Raw genomic sequence first — 19,347 nt, 5'->3', positions numbered from 1 at the left:
CCAAAGCACATGCAGACGTAGAGCAAACTGCTACTGAGTTGTACAAGGCACTGTTTCAATAGCTGTATAATTTCTGGGTTGTATGTTTGGCTTGTGGCGTTTATTTATTGGTCACTTTATCCGTGTGCTGCACTGTAATCAATAGCTCAGTGTGATGCCACTATCATTGGTGATACATTATTAGCACTATTGTGGAGCTTGTAGGATTCTCATGACTCACACAGCCTTTCCTAACCACATTACAGCTGATAATGTATCTGCTAATGCGCCCCCCCCTGCTAAAGGGGGTGGGGTGGGGGGGGCGCACAAAAAAAAAATTGCTGGTAATGAGAAGGCAGTGGCTGATGGAGGGAACAGTGTGAGCGTGGGTTCGCCCAACAGTCAATTGACCTCAATTTCATTTGACCCAGAGTGTTCAAGGTGGGGACTGAGTGGGTGTTTGCTTCCATAACCTTGGCACAGTCCGTGGCTCACCTCAATAAATCGAGAACTAGTTAATGAATTAGAGGCCTGAAAAAGATCAATGAGGACAGCCTGCTCCTCCACATCCCGAGTTCTTCTGTCATCACTGTCAACAACAGCCAAACTGGTTTTAAAGGAAGAATTTACATTCCCTTTTACATGGATGTCCAAAAGTTTGGAGAAGCCGGAGCAATGGGGACAGACAGTCTCAGTTGAGGGAGCTGATGTGTACAGTCCAGTTTAGATGGGGTATTTACTCTGTGCTGTATACGTTATATACAATATGTTCAAGCTGTTGGAGATTCTCCCAGCAGGCAGATAGACACAAGACAGACTCCATTAGTTGTCCTGTAGACCTGAATAGTCTGCAACAGCAGGTGAGGCAGGTATATCCACACAGATAAGTGAAGATGCTTTAAGAGGAACAAAGAGAATTTATCTGCTGCATTATAGCTGCTGTAGGTAACTTTGTTAAAATGTATTTTTTGCACATTTGTTCAAACTGTCACTGAAAAAACTGACTACAAAATGAGACATCTGTGAAAAAATAAGCTTTGAAACTTTGAACAGAACATCCACCAGTTGTGCAGTAGAATCAGACAGACATGTACATATTACAACACAGACATGAACACATATTTTCCCTCATTGATTTTGTAATGTTTAATAAAGTATTTTTTATTTGACTTCTCTATAAGCAAACATAGAACAAAAGTGTAAAATGGAATGCGGTAAATATATCTGTGTGGTGGTTCTCGAGTCCTACTGCAGTCAGTGCCTAGTGACTCTCTCCCAATCGTTTGGATGGACTGTGTTTCACAGTCCTCTCAAGTATGCAGTCAGCTCTATTGCTTGTGTACCTTTTTCTGCCAAACTTTTGTCTCAACTTCACATTAATGTGCAGCAATCTGTGACCACCCAACTTCTTCAGAAATGACCTTTTGCCTCTTACTCCATAAGGCTGTCAAAGATGGTTCCCATAAAATGACACTTATCACACCCTTTTTAATCATCTGAGTAGGACTTCCTTTTTCTAATCATATCTTCTCTTTCTGAGCTCTGAGCTCCACTGAGCTCAAAGCGCAGCAAATGCCCCACAGGGCCGGATTTTCAGTCAGCCGATAAAGATCTGTGTCAGGTGCTGCCAGCCAACACATCGGCCCAAGAGCTATAGCTTCTCTCAGGGAAAGGACAATCACTGTAAAGGGGATGGGGATGTGTGTGTGTGTGTGTGTGTGTGTGTGTGTGTGTGTGTCTGTGCTAAAATAGGATGTGATAAAAACACAAATCACTCAGTAATCATGGAGTGCCTCAGGAGGGGCACACTGCTGCAGAGATATGATGGACTGTGATCAGAGGTGTTCTTGGCCTGTAGCATTTAGGCTCTCACTGCTGAGGTTTCAGAACACATAGGTGTGTTTTGGGTTATGAATTAGAATACTTCCAAGTTTATTCAAATTATTTAACTGTAGTGGAGATGAAAGACCATCCTGAAACGGGGCTCCATTCACCCTACCCTGTCTGCACTCTCTCCTTGTGCCGCCCTGTGGTTTGGTTGGTTGACCCCAGCTGCTTAAACTCATCCACCTTTGATAAATGTGATCCTGGAATTCCCAAATTAAATACAGATTTTAGTAGATCTGGTAAATGAACAATTTAGACATTTGTTCTTTAATTTCCTCAGAGTATATTTACAATTTTAATTTTCTCGAGGTTTGCTTTTTCAAAACAGCTCAAGCTCAGTCAGATCCAATGGAGAGTCCCAGTGAACATCTATTTTGAAGTCAAGCCACGAATGAACTATTGGAATTAGGTATGGATGTTTACTGGGCCATTATGACATACATGCTCTTAGCTAAACTACTCCTTTTTAGCCCTGGTTGTATGTTTATAGGCCGGTGTCCTTCTGCATGGTGAAGCCACCACAGACCAGCTTCCTTGCTCTTTTAAAGAAATGCATGATGCTGCCACCTTTTGATGGTAAGGTCAGGTTGAGCAGTGTCCCTTTTTCACCACAAATAGGTTTTTGCATGTTGGTCAGCAAGTTCTATTTGGTCTCTTTTTACAACAGCACCATCTTCCTGATGATTGAACAGAGCTTTATGAGATGTTCAAAGCTTTGGGTTTTATTTTTTTAACATAATCCAGCTTTAAGTTTCTCCACAACTTCTCTGACCTGTCTGCTGTGTTTCTTGGTCTTCTTGATGCTGTTTGTCCGCTAATGTTTTCCAACCAACCTCTGAGACTTTCACAGAATAGCTGACTTCTGGAGGCAATTAGTGTCCCTATTATTTTAATTGGAAACAGAGTAAAGAGGCTGAATTCACAGGATCATCTCACTTTACAAAATTTAATTTGTAGAAAACAATATTTGGAAGCTGTGGATATTTTTCTTCCATTTTATTTACCTGCTGTGTTGCTCTGTCACAAAAAAACCACAGTAAAGCTCATTCAGATCTGCGGCTATAATGTGACAAAATGTGAAGAAGTTCAGGAGGTGTGAATACATTTAGCACTATGTTTGTTTACTTCCCTACTTTGAGGAACCTTAGTGTGGGTCCCACTCTAGCTGAAGGCTATGTTGAACACCTTTCTCTAGCCGCTAGTTAAGTAATTATTTAGTTAGAAGAGTGATGGTGTCCATTTAAAGGTGGTTTGTAGCAAAACGACAAAACAAAAAATTCTAATTACTGGGCAAATTTAGTTTTTATTTCGATCCAGTTTCCAGTCTATGCTGGAATTATGTATTACCCAGCAGGCCATTGGGGAAGTCACATATATTTAGTTTCTCCAGACATCCGTGCTCCAGCACTGCGTTTTTTCGAGCCAAACACGAAGCAGCAGGAGGTCTATATTAGAATCCTTGCATGTTTTTTCATGTCTGCATCCATCTACACTCTGAACAGAGCTGATGATATGATGTGGATTTGTATCCCCGTGTCATTTCCTTTGGTTACCGCCGATGACACAGAGCCCTTTCCTGCGAGCTGGCACCCTGCTGCTCTCCTTGAATGAAAACTCGCTTCACCCTTCACAGATTGTTCCTATGCTGTGTCACAGGCTGCTCCTTTTTTCTGTTGCCCATTTTTGTTAACAAAAGCTAGAGAGGCTGAGAGAGATGACTTTAGAAGGAACTTACCTTAAGCTTCATGTTTTCCTTTGGACAAATCCATCTTTTATATTGTTTGCAAGACTAGTTTTTTTCAGTACACTTTTGTGTTGGGGTGGGTCAAAAGTTGAAACTTTGCTATAAAATATTAAAGATACCATCACCTGTGTGGTGGCAAATAATAGTAGTGAGACTTTTTCCTCCAATCTCTCTTTCAAATATATTTTCCCTTTATGCGTTATTTTTTTTCCTCCCTCCCTGTATCTTTTTATAAAACACACATCTTGTTCAATCTCTTCCAGTGGTTTCCTTTGGCAACTAAAAAGAATGATCAGGAAAAAATAAGGCAGCAAGCCCAGATGACCTCACCAAATCCAGAAGCACGCAGTTGTTATAGACTTCTGTCAGTAGATGCGGTCCATAGAACTTCGACCACACAGGAGCACAACCAGACCTAGAAAAATGAACTACTAAACAGAAAACATGAACCTGAAAAAACCACCACTATAATCAGGAAGCACACCACATGCAGGTTTTTGTCTTAATTCTAAGATGACTGAATCATTCTCTCAGAGTTTGGCTGCAGCATTCAGAATGGTAGGATCAGCATTTGGTGCAACATAAAACATAAAAGCATTCAGGCAATAATTTACTTCAAAGTTCTCCAAAGTAAAGGTTGCTAATATTATACGCTGTATAAAGATGAGCAGGCATTCTAATTATAACACAGGTTCCTGAAATGGTGCGCAGGTTGGTGCCACCCGTATAATGTGTTTGGAAAGCTTTTCTGTTAGGCAAGATCAGGTTTTTTTATTTCTTTGTTTTTATTTACAATAGGTGTTTTTATTTATTTATTTGGCACAACCTAATCGTCTCATTTTCACCCACATTTTGTGCAAAGCGTTCTGAGAATTTGTGGTGACAAAAATAAACCATACCAATAAAATCACTTCTGCAAGGACTTGTTACTGTTCTATTTCCATTCTATTCTGGGGGTCGTAACACAAGATTTCCTTTTGTTTTTAATTCTTTATGTACGCTTATAAGTGGTGAATGTACATGTATAAAAAAAAAATAAAGTTTCAAAAAAAGAAATCAGCTGAAACCTGATCTACTTACAGAAAAGCTTTTTAAAAACATTATATAGGTGGCACCAACCTACAGTACTTACCTAGTGTATCTAACAGAAAGCAGGGTTCATACAAGTGCTTAAATCCTTGAAAATCCTTGAATTTTAACAAGGTTGTGAAAGTGCTTGATATTCTAACTGCACAGTTTTGTAATAAAGAGGACTGTAAGAGTTTGCTTAAGAATCTCACTTTTTATGTTAAAGATACAAAATAGAGAGCAATCATTTTGCTGTTAATGACGTCTCAGAAAGCCTCGCTGCCGCTTAGAGTGGGTTTGCTCCTTTCTGTAATACCGGCGTGCGAGCAGTAGACATCACCTGATGGAAAGACCAGCTGCTGGACCAGCGCTGTCCTCTGGCATAGCTATGAAGGAGACCTACTTTGAGCACATAACTGTGTCGTGGTAGTCGAGCACGTCTTCGGTGAGCGGGAGAAAACAGGAGGCAGCTGTTTTAATGACCACTGGGTCAAAAACGCTAGATACAAAACATGGTTGAAATGAGGACCAAATCCTCAAGCAGCTTCACAATGGGAGGGTTGGCGCTCTCGAAGCAGCAAGCTAGTAATGGGAGGGAAACTTAAATTTAAGCTACCTTACAACAAACTGATTGATGGAAGGATGGATCATGCTAGGGTTTTATGTCATCTACAGTTCTTTAAAATGTGCAACAACAAAACATTTTTATTGAAAACGCAAGTAAAGGTGGTTAACTAATAGGTTAATTGTGCAAAAAGTAGCTATGGGTTGGCACTACTCCGTCATGTGTGCTATGCCTCTGATGGCTTTTGGGTTCCTTCTGCCAATATGTCCAGTTTATATTAATACTATAACTATAACCTGCAGAATATTAATCAGTTGCACAGTATTTTAAATTGTTGATAGGCTCCCTTCACATCGGAAACACTGTGTGTTTTGTGGTTATAAAGCTTAATCAAGAAAAGGCCCACAGAGATACAGACTGCTCCAATGTTTGTTGCTGGAAAGATTTGAAGATGTACCTTGAAAATGTTTAAAAAGTGACTGAATATTACTGTGGAAAAAGTGTAAGAACCCTAAGAAAGGAACCTATGTGTGAAAATGTACAGGGTAAATGGACTGAACTTATATAGTGCTTTTCCAGTCATACAGACCGCTCAAAGCACTTTACACTAATGCCACCTTGACCCAATCGCACTCACTAACGCTCACACATTCATACACCGATACGCAGATCGGTAGACAACCCAGGCAGGAGGAAGCTGGAATCGAACCCACAACCTTCTGATTGCAAGACGACTACTCTTCCTACTGAGCCAAACGTACCTAGTCCTCTAACTTCCACCACAAACATTTTAACAAACATCCAATGGATCCTATAGAAAAGGTGATTTTTGTACCAAATTGCATAATTAAGACAATTTATGCAGACCTCATTTATACTTAGAGAATATAATCAAGTTGATTATATTTTTGTTACATAACATTGCCTTCTTCATTTGTAATTGTACATTTTCCTTATGAGCTATGACCACCACCTGTCCCAGTGGATGCTGGACTATCTCACTGGCCACCTGCAGTATGTAAGGACATGGGATTGCGTCTCTGACAGGCTGGTCTGCAATATGGGGGTCCCATATGGAACGCTGGCACAGTTCCTGTTCACCGTCTACGCTGCAGACTTCTCCATCACCTCCCCAGCGGGGACCCACCACACTGACAGCCATAAACATCCAGGGAAATGACATTGCGATAGTGGACTCTTAAGTACCTGGGTGATCACCTGAACAATAAACTGGACTGGAGTCACAACACTGATGCTCTTTACAGGAAGGGTCACAGCAAAAACTGCCTGCTAAGGAGAGTCAGGTCTTTTGAGGTGCAGGGGGCACTCCTGAAGACCTTTATTTGACTCTGTGGAGGCATCAACCATCCTCTATGGTGTAGTTTGTTAGAGCAGCAGCTTATCTACAGCTGAGAGGAAGCGGTTAGATAAGCTCATAAGGAGGACCAGCTCTGACCTAGGATGACCCCTGGACACAGTTCAGGTGGAGACAGAAGGACTGTCTGCAAAACTAACATAACTGTTGGACAATGTCTCCCATCCAATTCATGTAACTGTTGCAGAACAGGAGATCCCCTTCAGCAACAGACTGCTGCATTCTAGGTGCACCTATGAGCATTATCATAGATCCTTCCCCCAGCAGCTGTTAGATTTTATAACCATCACCGCTCCCAACAAACTGAAATTAAATATGTTGTTTACATCCCTGTAGTTATTTGCAGTTTTTTCCATTTTTTGTAGCCTGTTGTTGTTTCCTCATGCACAATTACAAATGTGCTTTTTTACATTTTTAAATCGGCCTACTCTAGTTGCACATTTCATTATTTTTGAGTATGCCATTTTTAATAACTGTATATTATTTTGTTTTCTTATGTTGTAATTTTTTTCCTTTACTGTACAGTCTACTCTTACTTTTTGATCTTTGTAGTATTTTGTTTTTGAGTATCTGCATGCTTCTATTTGCCTTTTTCTTTACTGGAGACACACCTGAGTTTCCCCACTGCAAGACAATGAAGGATATTCTATTCTATTCTATTCAGTTTCAGTTTCACCACTGGAGCCTGAAACTGCTCTCTGCTTTCTCTTCATCAAGCTAATTGTCTAATTTGCAGTTGTGCGTGCCATGCGTGGAGTCTAATGTAGAAATTTCAATAATAGCTTAGTGTTTGTAAATGCACGGATATTGGACACCATTGCTCACTGCTGGCTTTGCATGCCACGCACACACACACACACACACACACACACACACACACAGGCACACTTCTCTGAGGGAGGGCAGATGCAGAGGAGCTTAGTGTCTCAGCGCAGAGCTCAGCAAATCGATGCTGGTGGGTACGTTGACGTATGATGAATTGAGGAGTTAATCGGTCAGACGTCCCTAATGGCCCGACATAGGAATGAAAAATAAAAATAAATTAGTGGAAAAAAATCCTTAGCCTGTATCCATCTACCAAGGCCTTTTGTGTTATTGATTGGCCCCGAACACCCAAAGCCTGAAACATCACCAACACGGCAATCTCTCGGCCATCTGAGCGCATAGTCATAGTCACTGGGCTTCAGCCAGCATAGATAACTGGCAGTTGTAATGTGCACACCTCATGTCAGATACATATACAGCTCTCATAGTGCCACCTGGTAGCTCAGGCAGAGCGGTTCAGTAAAAAGTGAAGGTTTTCACAGGGATAATTTACAGTTAACCCTGGGGATCCCAGAATGACTGTTGCCAGCTGGGATGTTTCCCTTTTCACTCTGAATCTCTGTGAGCACCAAGTTCACTGAGATGAGTGAGAGCATATTTAGGCTGTGTTTAAGGATTCCTGTTGTTTTCTTCCAGGTTTAATAAAAGGAGCAGCTGGGGGAAGCTGTGAAGTGTTTATTCAGTGTTAGGCATGAAGTCAAATCTCTCCCATTTCAACCAAATCAAAGAGCTGCAGTACGGTCAACATTTAGTATTTAATTCTCAATCTAAGGATAGTTCTAAACCTTTACTAAAGTAATATATTCATTTACAGTATAGATGACACCCAATCAGTCAGCCTGGCTATTCTCTGGACCCTGCACACAGTTAATGAGAACAGTGGTTGACTGAACCAGAATCTTCAGCCGTACTTTAATCAAAATGTTACTACCACAATAAAGTAACTAATGTAAAAATGAAAATATTGTTAAATATGACATGTGCAAACTATAGTATATGCTTGATTAATATTGAAATTAGTTTATTTCGCTAATATATAAAACCCTCCAGCTATCTAAAATAAATATAAATTTTGTCTTAGATAATGTCTACCTAATAGTAGCAAATATTAAACAGTAACTTAAATGAGTTAGGCTCATGTTTAAAGTGCTGCTGATGTCTCATCACTGGCTCCCCAGAAACCAGAGAATAAGGTTAATGCAGTAAGGCAGTTATGTTCTTTTAGGTTAGGACAGTTATCAAAGATCAAGACAGTTAAGATCATATCTTGAGACAGTTTATAAATCCTTTTATTACTGGATTATTTTTAATTCAGGCTTCTTAAATTTAGCCAGGCCTGTATAAAGCGTCTACATGTGGTTCAGAACGCAGCAGCTCAGTTATTATCTGGCTTAAAAAGGTGAGAACACATCATTGCAGTCTTAGCCTCTCTTCATTGGCTTTTTGATTTAAGCTTTTTATGTGTTTTTAATCAATAACGGTCATTCCCCATCTTACCTGTCAGAATTTCATTGCATCGGTACATCCCATCTTATCCATTTCAAGAATGCTATTATTGTTGCGAGTCCTAATGTTTGGACCCTTCCCATTAGGTCCCTCTAATGGCTGTTTTTCAACAACGTTTTAAAACCTTGACTTTAACTGTTTTATCCTTGCTAATGTGTTTTTTCTTCTTTCTATTCCTTGGTTGTTCCAAGGGTTGTTCTGTTTCTGCCTCTCGCAGGAGATGGATGGATTCTTCGACAAATGCCACACAGCAGATGTGAAATGGGGTTCAGTACAAGAATATGAGCAACTTAATTTTTGCTCTTCGCAGGACTTTGGACCCCCTCCGTCCTTAATTTTCTGCTTGCAATCTACTTTCCTTCTCAGGATGTAAAGCTCTGTAGTCATTAGATTTATCCATTGTCTCCACAGGTCATCTTTGAAGCAGTTGTTTCCAAAGAGCGACAGGGTTACATTGCCTTGGATGACACCGTGCTGCTCAATTATCCCTGTTGTAAGTACCCAATTTCACTCTGTTCATTGCCTACCTGCTGACCTTTACTAAGCCGGCTGAAAGTGTCCAGCTGAACTTACCAGGAAATTCAGCAACTTCCCAGAAGTCAATAAAGACCTTGCTGCATTTTTGCTGATGGGGAGAATACTAAGCACACACAGCTGGCAGCTGTCAGGGTGTTGGAGGTGCAGTTTGGCAGCAGGGGGTGTCTCTTTTGTCCTGGCTGAATGCCTGACATTTTCATCCAGTCTCCCTGCTGGATACTTTTAAAGCTAATGTAATGTTACAGATGATGAAGGACAGCTAGTTGCTGCTGTCTGAGAGATTTCCATTTCCTGTTGGCATCATTTGAACATTGGGTTGGAATTTTGTTGAACATTATGTTCTGCTTTATCAAAATTACTATTGTTCCCCCCTTAGTCACAATCTTTTTCTGCATTTGCTTAATTGTTACGATGTTTTCATGACGATCCTACTTTGACTTCACTTATTATCATCTGTTGTGTTGTTGTTGACTCTGTGTCACCAGATGATTACAGTTCCCACGTTGCTGCCAGAGTCACATGATTCATTTGTACTGTGATTAACTACACTTTGTGAAACCCTTACTACCCACACCTATGCTGATGACTGTCAGACCTGTAGAATTAAGAAATCCCTCAAACAGAACCTGTCATTCAACATGAAGAAGGCCAAAAGATCTAAAAAATAACAAAGAATATCATCTAAAGAAATTCAAGAACAGATGAGAACCAAAGTCAGTGATATCTACCAGTAGGAAAAGAGTACAAAGCAAACTGTAAGGCTTTGGGGATTCTATTAAACCACAGTCAGTTTTAATTCACAAATAGAGAAAACATGGAGCAGTGTTGACCCTCCTAGTAGTGGCTGACCTACCAAAATTACCCCACCATCACATCAACGACTCAACCAGAATGTGACAAAGAACACAGAACAGCATCTGAGGTCCAACAGAACTCGCTCGCTTCAGTTAAGGACCAAAGGTATTTTTGTTTTGTGACATACCTTCATTATTTTACTTCTTTCATACACATAAATTTATCACAATACCCATGTGCTGAATATAAACCATTTAAGCACACTCTTCGCTTTTAGTCCATGGAGGTTATTTTATGGGTTAGAGCAAAAAGGTAAATAATGAGGACCATAGCCTGAAATATTGATATGCATTTTATCAAATATGTCAAACATCCTCATTTGGATGAAGATTTTTGATTCTTAAAGTAGGTTTCATTTTAGCTTCATAAATGTAATGGAAAATATGACCAATATAGTAAATAAGCACACAATATAATAAATGGTTAAAATGACATTGTGTAATGTACTGGTCCTTCTCAAAATATTAGCATATTGTGATAAAGTTCATTATTTTCCATAATGTCATGATGAAAATTTAACATTAATATATTTTAGATTCATTGCACACTAACTAAAATATTTCAGGACTTTTATTGTCTTAATACGGATGATTTTGGCATACAGCTCATGAAAACCCAAAATTCCTATCTCACAAAATTAGCATATCATTAAAAGGGTCTCTAAACGAGCTATGAACCTAATCATCTGAATCAACGAGTTAACTCTAAACACCTGCAATAGATTCCTGAGGCCTTTAAAACTCCCAGCCTGGTTCATCACTCAAAACCCCAATCATGGGTAAGACTGCCGACCTGACTGCTGTCCAGAAGGCCACTATTGACACCCTCAAGCAAGAGGGTAAGACACAGAAAGAAATTTCTGAACGAATAGGCTGTTCCCAGAGTGCTGTATCAAGGCACCTCAGTGGGAAGTCTGTGGAAAGGAAAAAGTGTGGCAGAAAACGCTGCACAACGAGAAGAGGTGACCGGACCCTGAGGAAGATTGTGAAGAAGGGCCGATTCCAGACCTTGGGGGACCTGCGGAAGCAGTGGACTGAGTCTGGAGTAGAAACATCCAGAGCCACCGTGCACAGACGTGTGCAGGAAATGGGCTACAGGTGCTGCATTCCCCAGACCTGGGCTACAGAGAAGCAGCACTGGACTGTTGCTCAGTGGTCCAAAGTACTTTTTTCGGATGAAAGCAAATTCTGCATGTCATTCGGAAATCAAGGTGCCAGAGTCTGGAGGAAGACTGGGGAGAAGGAAATGCCAAAATGCCAGAAGTCCAGTGTCAAGTACCCACAGTCAGTGATGGTGTGGGGTGCCGTGTTAGCTGCTGGTGTTGGTCCACTGTGTTTTATCAAGGGCAGGGTCAATGCAGCTAGCTATCAGGAGATTTTGGAGCACTTCATGCTTCCATCTGCTGAAAAGCTTTATGGAGATGAAGATTTCATTTTTCAGCACGACCTGGCACCTGCTTACAGTGCCAAAACCACTGGTAAATGGTTTACTGACCATGGTATCACTGTGCTCAATTAGCCTGCCAACTCTCCTGACCTGAACCCCATAGAGAATCTGTGGGATATTGTGAAGAGAACGTTGAGAGACTCAAGACCCAACACTCTGGATGAGCTAAAGGCCGCTATCAAAGCATCTTGGGCCTCCATAAGACCTCAGCAGTGCCACAGGCTGATTTCCTCCATGCCACGCCGCATTGAAGCAGTCATTTCTGCAAAAGGATTCCCGACCAAGTATTGAGTGCATAACTGTACATGATTATTTGAAGGTTGACGTTTTTTGTATTAAAAACACTTTTCTTTTATTGGTCGGATGAAATATGCTAATTTTGTGAGATAGGAATTTTGGGTTTTCATGAGCTGTATGCCAAAATCATCTGTATTAAGACAATAAAAGACCTGAAATATTTCAGTTAGTGTGCAATGAATCTAAAATATATGATTGTTAAATTTTCATCATGACATTATGGAAAATAATGAACTTTATCACAATATGCTAATATTTTGAGAAGGACCTGTAAGGTAAGGTAAGTTTATTTATATAGCGCTTTTCAGCAACGAGACACTCAAAGCGCTGTACATACAATTACAATGAAAATAAATACAGATACAGACACAGAAAAACAAATCAAATGATAAAATCAAACAACAGAGGTCATTTAAAAAAATAAATAAATAAAGAGAATAGAATGATGGACAAGAAAATGAAAGGAAAATTGGACTGAAAACGTAACTAATAATGTTTAGATGGCCCGGTCAAAGGCCGCTCTAAACAAATGTGTTTTTAATCTTGATTTAAAGCAACTTAGGGTTTCGGTGCTTTTACATTTTTCTGGGAGTTTATTCCAGATTAGTGGAGCATAAGAACTAAAAGCTGCTTCTCCATGTTTGGTTCTGGTTCTGGTTCTGCAGAGTAGATTTGAGCCAGAAGACCTGAGAGGTCTGGGTGGTTGATCCACTGACAACAAGTCTGTAATGTATTTTGGTGCTAAGCCATTCAGTGATTTATAGACTAACAGAAGTATTTTAAAGTCTATTCTCTGAGCTACAGGGAGCCAATTTAGGGACTTTAGAACCGGGGTGATGTTCTCCACTTTCTTAGTTTTAGTGACGACGCGGGCCGCAGCGTTCTGGATCAACTGCAGCTGTCTGATAGACTTTTTAGGCAGACCTGTGAAGACACCGTTGCAGTAATCAATTTTACTAAAGATGAACGCATGAATTAGTTTTTCAAGGTCCTGCTGAGACATTAGTCCTTTAATCCTGGAGATGTTCTTTAGGTGATAGAAGGCCGACCTTGTTACTGTCTTTATGTTCCTCTGAAGGTTCAGGTCTGAGTCCATCACTACACCCAGGTTGAAATAATGTAGAAATAATGTAGATATGCTAAGATAAAAAGGACTAAGTAATAACTAAACGTAAATTGTTATTAGAAAACACAAAAAACACAAAACTATTTACATTTTATATGGGAAAATTTGACCTCCTTTGGCTTGAATGCCACAAACCGGCTGCTGCAGAATTACTGTTAATTTGTTTAATTTCTGGGAGTCACCCTGAATGATCTCCAAATCACCAAAAAAAGTAAAAATGACATTACTTGAATGAAAAAGAGTTACTGTGGTTTTACATTTCTTCAACAGAATCACATGAAAAGCCCTGTAAGGCTATCGCTATTGGGTTTATCCCTTTACACGCAGCACTGAAAACATCAGTCCATGCCCATCTACTGCTGGCTGGGCTTCACTCTGGCCTGTAAAAACTGAGCTCAGACCTAGGGTTATCAGCTCCCATTTTTTCTTTGGCATCAGCTAAGAGCAGCAAGAAGAATGACTAGAGGTAGCACCATCCACCTTTGTCCGGTGTGTCAGACAGGTTACGTTATGAGTTTATGATCTGCGTGCCATCTGTGAGGGCTGCCTCAGACCTGACCTTGTGGTGTGGCCCTATCCCCGCAGCCCTCCTGCCCTTCCTACAGGCGCCTCCCTCTGGAGGAGAAGCAGAGGCAGCTCGCCAGCTTCTCTCCGCGAAAAGGAAAATCTCCCATAGCGGACTGCTACCCGCTAGACAAAGCTCTAGATATCTTCGATGATAGACAGGAATTGGATGATTCAGCCTCAGACGCAGGAACTGGTAAAACCTCTACTCTCCTCTGGACGGAGGACACCTCTGGACAGGTGCACCATGAGTGCCTGTTCAGGGCCTCCAGATGACGGCAACTACACCACTCCGGCGATGGGCGCGCTTATTAGTATAAGTTATCTCACATGCATTTACTTCTTCTGGTTCCAGTTCATGTTGAAGTATGAGCATGTATGGTATAACCTCTGTGTGGCTTAATCCCCCTGGAGGAGTGAGCTCTGAGCCTTGAGAGAAACTCAGAGCTTACTCTACCAGGTGGATTCTATTGTCCACCGCTCTGCACAGATTGGAGGACATTAGCACGGCGGCTTCTTGGTCATCTCCGCGCTTCATTTCCGCCCTCGTCCCACAGGTTTCTACTTTCTCCAGGTCTCATTCTGTTCTCAGAATTCTGACAGAAGGATTATTATTTCACTGAGTTTTTATATCAGTGCACTCTTTCGCCTCCAGGCACAAAGTGAGATCATGATTATCTCCCGGTCCTGGTTTGTGATGTCCGTTATTATTGTCACTATGGCTGAATTCCATCAAGCCTCCCTGTGGTCAGAAATGATTCCCTCTCCTGTTGCGCTCATGGCACGCAGGGGTTGTTGCGCATCATGTCCTGCATGGTATTCAGCCACTGACTAGTTGCGTTGTTGACCCGCTCTGATCGTTGTTAGACGGTCACATATTGTGACCTAGTCGTCACTATTCACAGCAGCAGGTGTGTCATGTCAGCCTCCACTCTAAACAGAGATTCTCTGCTGCTCAGCGTTAAATGTCGCTTCTGAGTGCACAATCATGCATGCTGGATTTTTGGAGTTATTCTGGCCAAGCAGGTGTTTACACTTGTGGCTCGAATGGACCCCGTGAAGCATAGACCACAACCCGCTTCGCCTTTAACTCACTAGCGATAGCCTTAAAAGGCAAAGCTTATATGAAATAGAACGTTGGTTGCTACTGTAAGCCCAGATTGTATGAGTATTGGCGCAGCCCTTTGAGCTCTGGGCCTCACTGGTTCCTGATGCACCCACAGAAGGCATATACCCCAGAGCTATCTATGCAACACATCTGCACACGATGCTTTGTAAAAAATACAAAAAGAAAATTCATAAACTTAAAAGCCTTTAAACTGATCGATTCTGTTGTAGATGGACAAAGGAACATATTTGAATCAGAGTATAATATCAAGTGAGTTAAACTTCTGGATTATTGATCTGGTCAGCTCAGTAGTAGACGGGTTGTTGATGTGCACTAAAGGGGCAACAATGAGACGACCTGAAAAACAGGAATAGTTTCGCAGATGGAGGCCACATACTTTTTTTCCCTTCTTATTTTTTTGACTGCTTATCAGTAGTTTTGCATTTGACTGGGGTCAGTGTCACTACTGGTAGCATGAGGCGATACCTGGACCCTACAGAGGTTGTAGAGACACTCCACCAGGATGGCACATCAAAACATGCCATTGCCTGAAGGTTTACTGTGTCTCCCAACACAGTCTGAAGAGCATGGAGGAGATTGCAGAAGACAGGCGGTGTTCTAGGAGAGCTTAATAGAGCCATCAGAGGTCCTGGACCCATCAGCAGGACCAGTATCTGCTCCTTTGTGCAAAGAGGACGAGTACTGTCAGAGCCCTACAGAGTGACCTCCAGCAGCCACTGGTGTGAATGTCACTGAACAAACCATTAGAAACAGACTTCATGAAGGTGGCCTGAGGGTTCGACGTCCTCTTGTAGGCCCAGCTCCTCACTGCCCGGCACTGTGGAGCTCCACTGGCATTTGCCAGAGAAAACCAGAAATGGCAGATTCTGCACTGGCGCCTTGTTCCTTTCACAGATGAGAGCAGGTTCACTTTGAGCTTATGTTACAGATGTGAAAGGGTCTGGAAAAGCCGCAGTGAACGTTATGCTGCCTGGGATGTTATTCAGCATCATAATCCTTTGGCAAGGTTTCGGATCATCTTCATCAGCGCATCAGGAGCTGATAGCAGGTTGCTTTGAGAGAACTCAGAGGGAAGATCTTAAATATAAGCAGTATAAATACTCCAGAGATGAAGCTCCAGGATATAGGAAGAAAGCTGGCTTTGACCAAGCCTCATGAGATCCTTCAGTTTTAACTGGTTTCATTAATGCAACCCAGGCTAAAGAGCAGAAAGTTAAAGTAATCCTGTTAAGCCCTCCAACAAGGCCTCCGTCACAGCTCAACTAACATGGAAATATGACTTCTAACCACATTTAGGTTGGTTCCTAAAATTATAATTCCTCCTTCTGTTAAACATCCCAGATCAGCTGTTGCTCTGCTGCAATCACTTTGTGGGTTACCTGATGACACCATGATAGCAGGATTTATGCTGATATTTGTGTTTCTAAGTAGATGAACAACATGGTCTCTCTGCTTCATCCCATAGATCGGACCACTGGCTCAGAGCTCATCTGTTTATCTGTGTTTCTCTGCTAAACAAAGCCCCTAACAGAACTTCCCCTGCTGGTAACTGTAGAAATAGCTGCTACCACTCCTGAACCAGAGCTTCAGTGTTGGGTTTGTGTTGTACAGTTTGATTCTATTAAACCTCATAATTGGCTTCTCATAGTCAGAGTATGCAGGGCCTTAATCCAATCAACTGTCCTTCATTGGGTAGAAAGATTTCTACCATTTGAAATTAAAAACTGAATTGGACTGCAGTCATGTTTTACTAGAATCAAAAGGTATGTTGATTGTAAGTGGACTTTTTTCTCTCTGTTGTTAGTTACCTTTTCTGAAATTTGTCTTATTCTAATGTTGCTTAACCAATGATCTGTTGCTTTAATCCAATAGCTAAAAATATCACTCTTTTGTACTGTTGCTTGTAGTGATTGCTACCAAGATCCACTCTGGCTTTCAGTGAGAATTGGCATATTTTTCTTTTTAATAGCTGCAGAAATGCAGGAAAATGTTAATGAATGATAACGTGGGGTATTTATGATCTCATGAAATTCAGATATCCTGTCTCTAGTGCTCATGAAAAGGCAAACTGACTGTGAGCTGTAAATCACTGAATCCTCGCTGAAGACGGAGAGAACTGAAATAACACCTTTTAAAATCAGCACACCGATTATTTTTAGTTCAAAATCCAAACCCTTCCTTACCCAGGGTTGGTGAAGTTTGGGGCAGGGAGGTTTCCTGAGCTCAACCATAGTGCTTCCCAATAGCTGAGGTGGGCAGAAAATCAAAAATGTTTTAATATTTATTGATAGCAAATTTTAGACAAATAGTTCCCAGAGATAAAATAAAATAACAAAAAATAAAAATACAGTATGTTCCTCAGGGTTTGTTAATACTGTAGCTACAGTATATTCTTCTAATTCAGTTACTAATAGTCGAGGTCACAAGATTCTGCCGCTGACATTCTGTAGGTCAAAATGTAAAAATGTGAGAACCTCTGCTCCACAGTATATGACTTAAGTTCTAAAGCCCATGGTGGGTGAGCTGTTCCTGAGCAGATTTCTTGGTCTGATGTCTCACGTTAGTTTGCAGGGAAGTAGCTGATGTCTTTGGGGAAAAGCTCCGTCCATGTCTGAGTGGATGGCGTTTATCAAAGAAATATCTCCATTGTTTTGGAAAGCATTTTATACCCATTGAATATCTTTACATTTCATCACAGCAAAACCACAAACTACAATGCATTTATTGGGATTTTTAAATGACAGATCAACTCAAAGTAGTCCACATTTGTTAAGTGGAAGATAGTGCTGCTACCAAACATGTGGTAGAAGGTGCCTTGGTCAGATAAGACCAAACTGAACTTACTGGGCAACATACAAAACACTAGATCTCGCTGAACACACCACCCCCAGGGTGAAACATGGTAAGGTAATCATGATGTGTTAAAGCTGGATAGAGTAAGATAGATGGAGGTAAATACAGAACAATCCTGGAAGAAATATTGTCAGAAACTTTAAAAAGGCTTCAGACTGGGGAGGAAGTTCACCTTTTAGGTCCCCTTTAATCCTTCTGGGTCGCAGGGCCATCTCCAGGGTTTAATGGATAAGACGTGGGTAAGACACTGGACAGGTTGCCATTCCATCACGGGGCAACATAGAGACACACAGAACAAACAACCATGCATATTAACGTCTTGTTTCAATAATGTTAGAAGTCATGTCTTATAAAAATGTTGGAAATTGAGTGCCAAAGCTCTCGATGCCATTTACACTACACATATCAATGCAGAATCAATGCAAATGAGACTTAAATATTGCATGGATGACCCAATAATGTCAGTTAATCCCACAATGAACTATGCTGATACTTTACTCACCTGAGGACCAGGGATGGTGGAAACTAAAGGTGAAACTTACAACATTCCACTGCCCCTTTCTCTTTATGTGATGCTTAAATGTTACTATTCTTCTTTTAATGCACTTTATGTTTGTGATGTTTGTATTATCTTTGTTCGTTTATTTTCCTGTAAATTACTTTGAACTACCTGTGTGTGAACGGTGATATACAAATAAACTTGCTGTGACATTTTTTTAAGTAGTTTGAAGCTCGGTTTGAGCGTAGTTGTTGTTACATAGGCTCTGAATAAATTCCTCCCCATATCTTTGTTCCTCATGTTCAGACAGCACCACTTACCTCCACATGTGCCACTTTGATCAGTGTGTTTCCTGTCTGTCCACACTTCAACAGACAAGGTGCCTCATTTCTCTCGGCTGGGTGACGTGGAGGTGAACGCTGGGCAGAACGCCTCGTTTCAGTGTGTCGCCACGGGCAAAGTCTCGGAGACAGAGCCGTTCGTGCTTGAGGTAAGAACTGCAGAGGGTTTTCTTTTCTTATTTGTCGTCTTTGCACGAACCGTTGGTCTTCACATTTAAATTATTGAATACCATTGGAGGTCACAGTGGCATTTATAAGCAACACACGGTGAGAATAAATACTGCTATCTCTTTCTGCATTTAAAACAAGAAAGAACTCATCCTCAGACAAATTTAGAAGCACAACTGATGGTCAATATCCCTTTAAATGTTAAGTCCTACATATTCTGCTCTGAATATTTGTAGAATAGACATTAAGGAGAATTTCTGACAAAAACCAGAGGTGGTGATAGTACCAATTAGATGAAGTGCAGAGTAAGTAACAAGTAGGTCCAATTTATTTGACATTTTATTTCTATAATTAATAGTGAAGCAAAAATCGTGTTTCTCTTGTTTGGAGAAATAGTACTTTGATACTTTGTTAAGTTGGCCAAAGGTTCTGGCTGGTATCTCAGAGTCTGCATTGGACAGGTTTTCTTCTGATTGGACATTCCGCATCAAAACAGAGATGTCCTTCTCAAACTCTACTTCTCTTACCTGTGGGGTTCCACAAGGGTCAGTTGTGGGCCCATTATTATTTTCTCTTAAATGCT

The 19,347-nt window shown here is 41.0% G+C and overlaps 1 protein-coding gene across 5 annotated transcripts in view; it reads left to right on the top strand.

Moving 5' to 3' along the window:
- The window catches only part of LOC124878881 (receptor-type tyrosine-protein phosphatase U-like), a 334,335-nt gene that overhangs the window by 189,550 nt on the left and 125,438 nt on the right, over window positions 1-19,347 (top strand). For all 5 annotated transcript variants that reach the window (XM_047383059.1, XM_047383057.1, XM_047383058.1 and 2 more), the window contains exons 4-5: window positions 9,361-9,442; window positions 18,630-18,745. In XM_047383059.1, coding sequence (XP_047239015.1) covers window positions 9,361-9,442; window positions 18,630-18,745 — 198 coding nt within the window. The remainder of the gene's footprint in view (window positions 1-9,360; window positions 9,443-18,629; window positions 18,746-19,347) is intronic.

The sequence above is a fragment of the Girardinichthys multiradiatus genome, chromosome 13, assembly GCF_021462225.1.
Source record: "Girardinichthys multiradiatus isolate DD_20200921_A chromosome 13, DD_fGirMul_XY1, whole genome shotgun sequence".
Classification (NCBI taxonomy): Eukaryota; Metazoa; Chordata; class Actinopteri; order Cyprinodontiformes; family Goodeidae; genus Girardinichthys; species Girardinichthys multiradiatus.
Note: the sequence above shows the minus strand (reverse complement) of the source record. Positions and strands in the feature narration are given on the sequence as shown.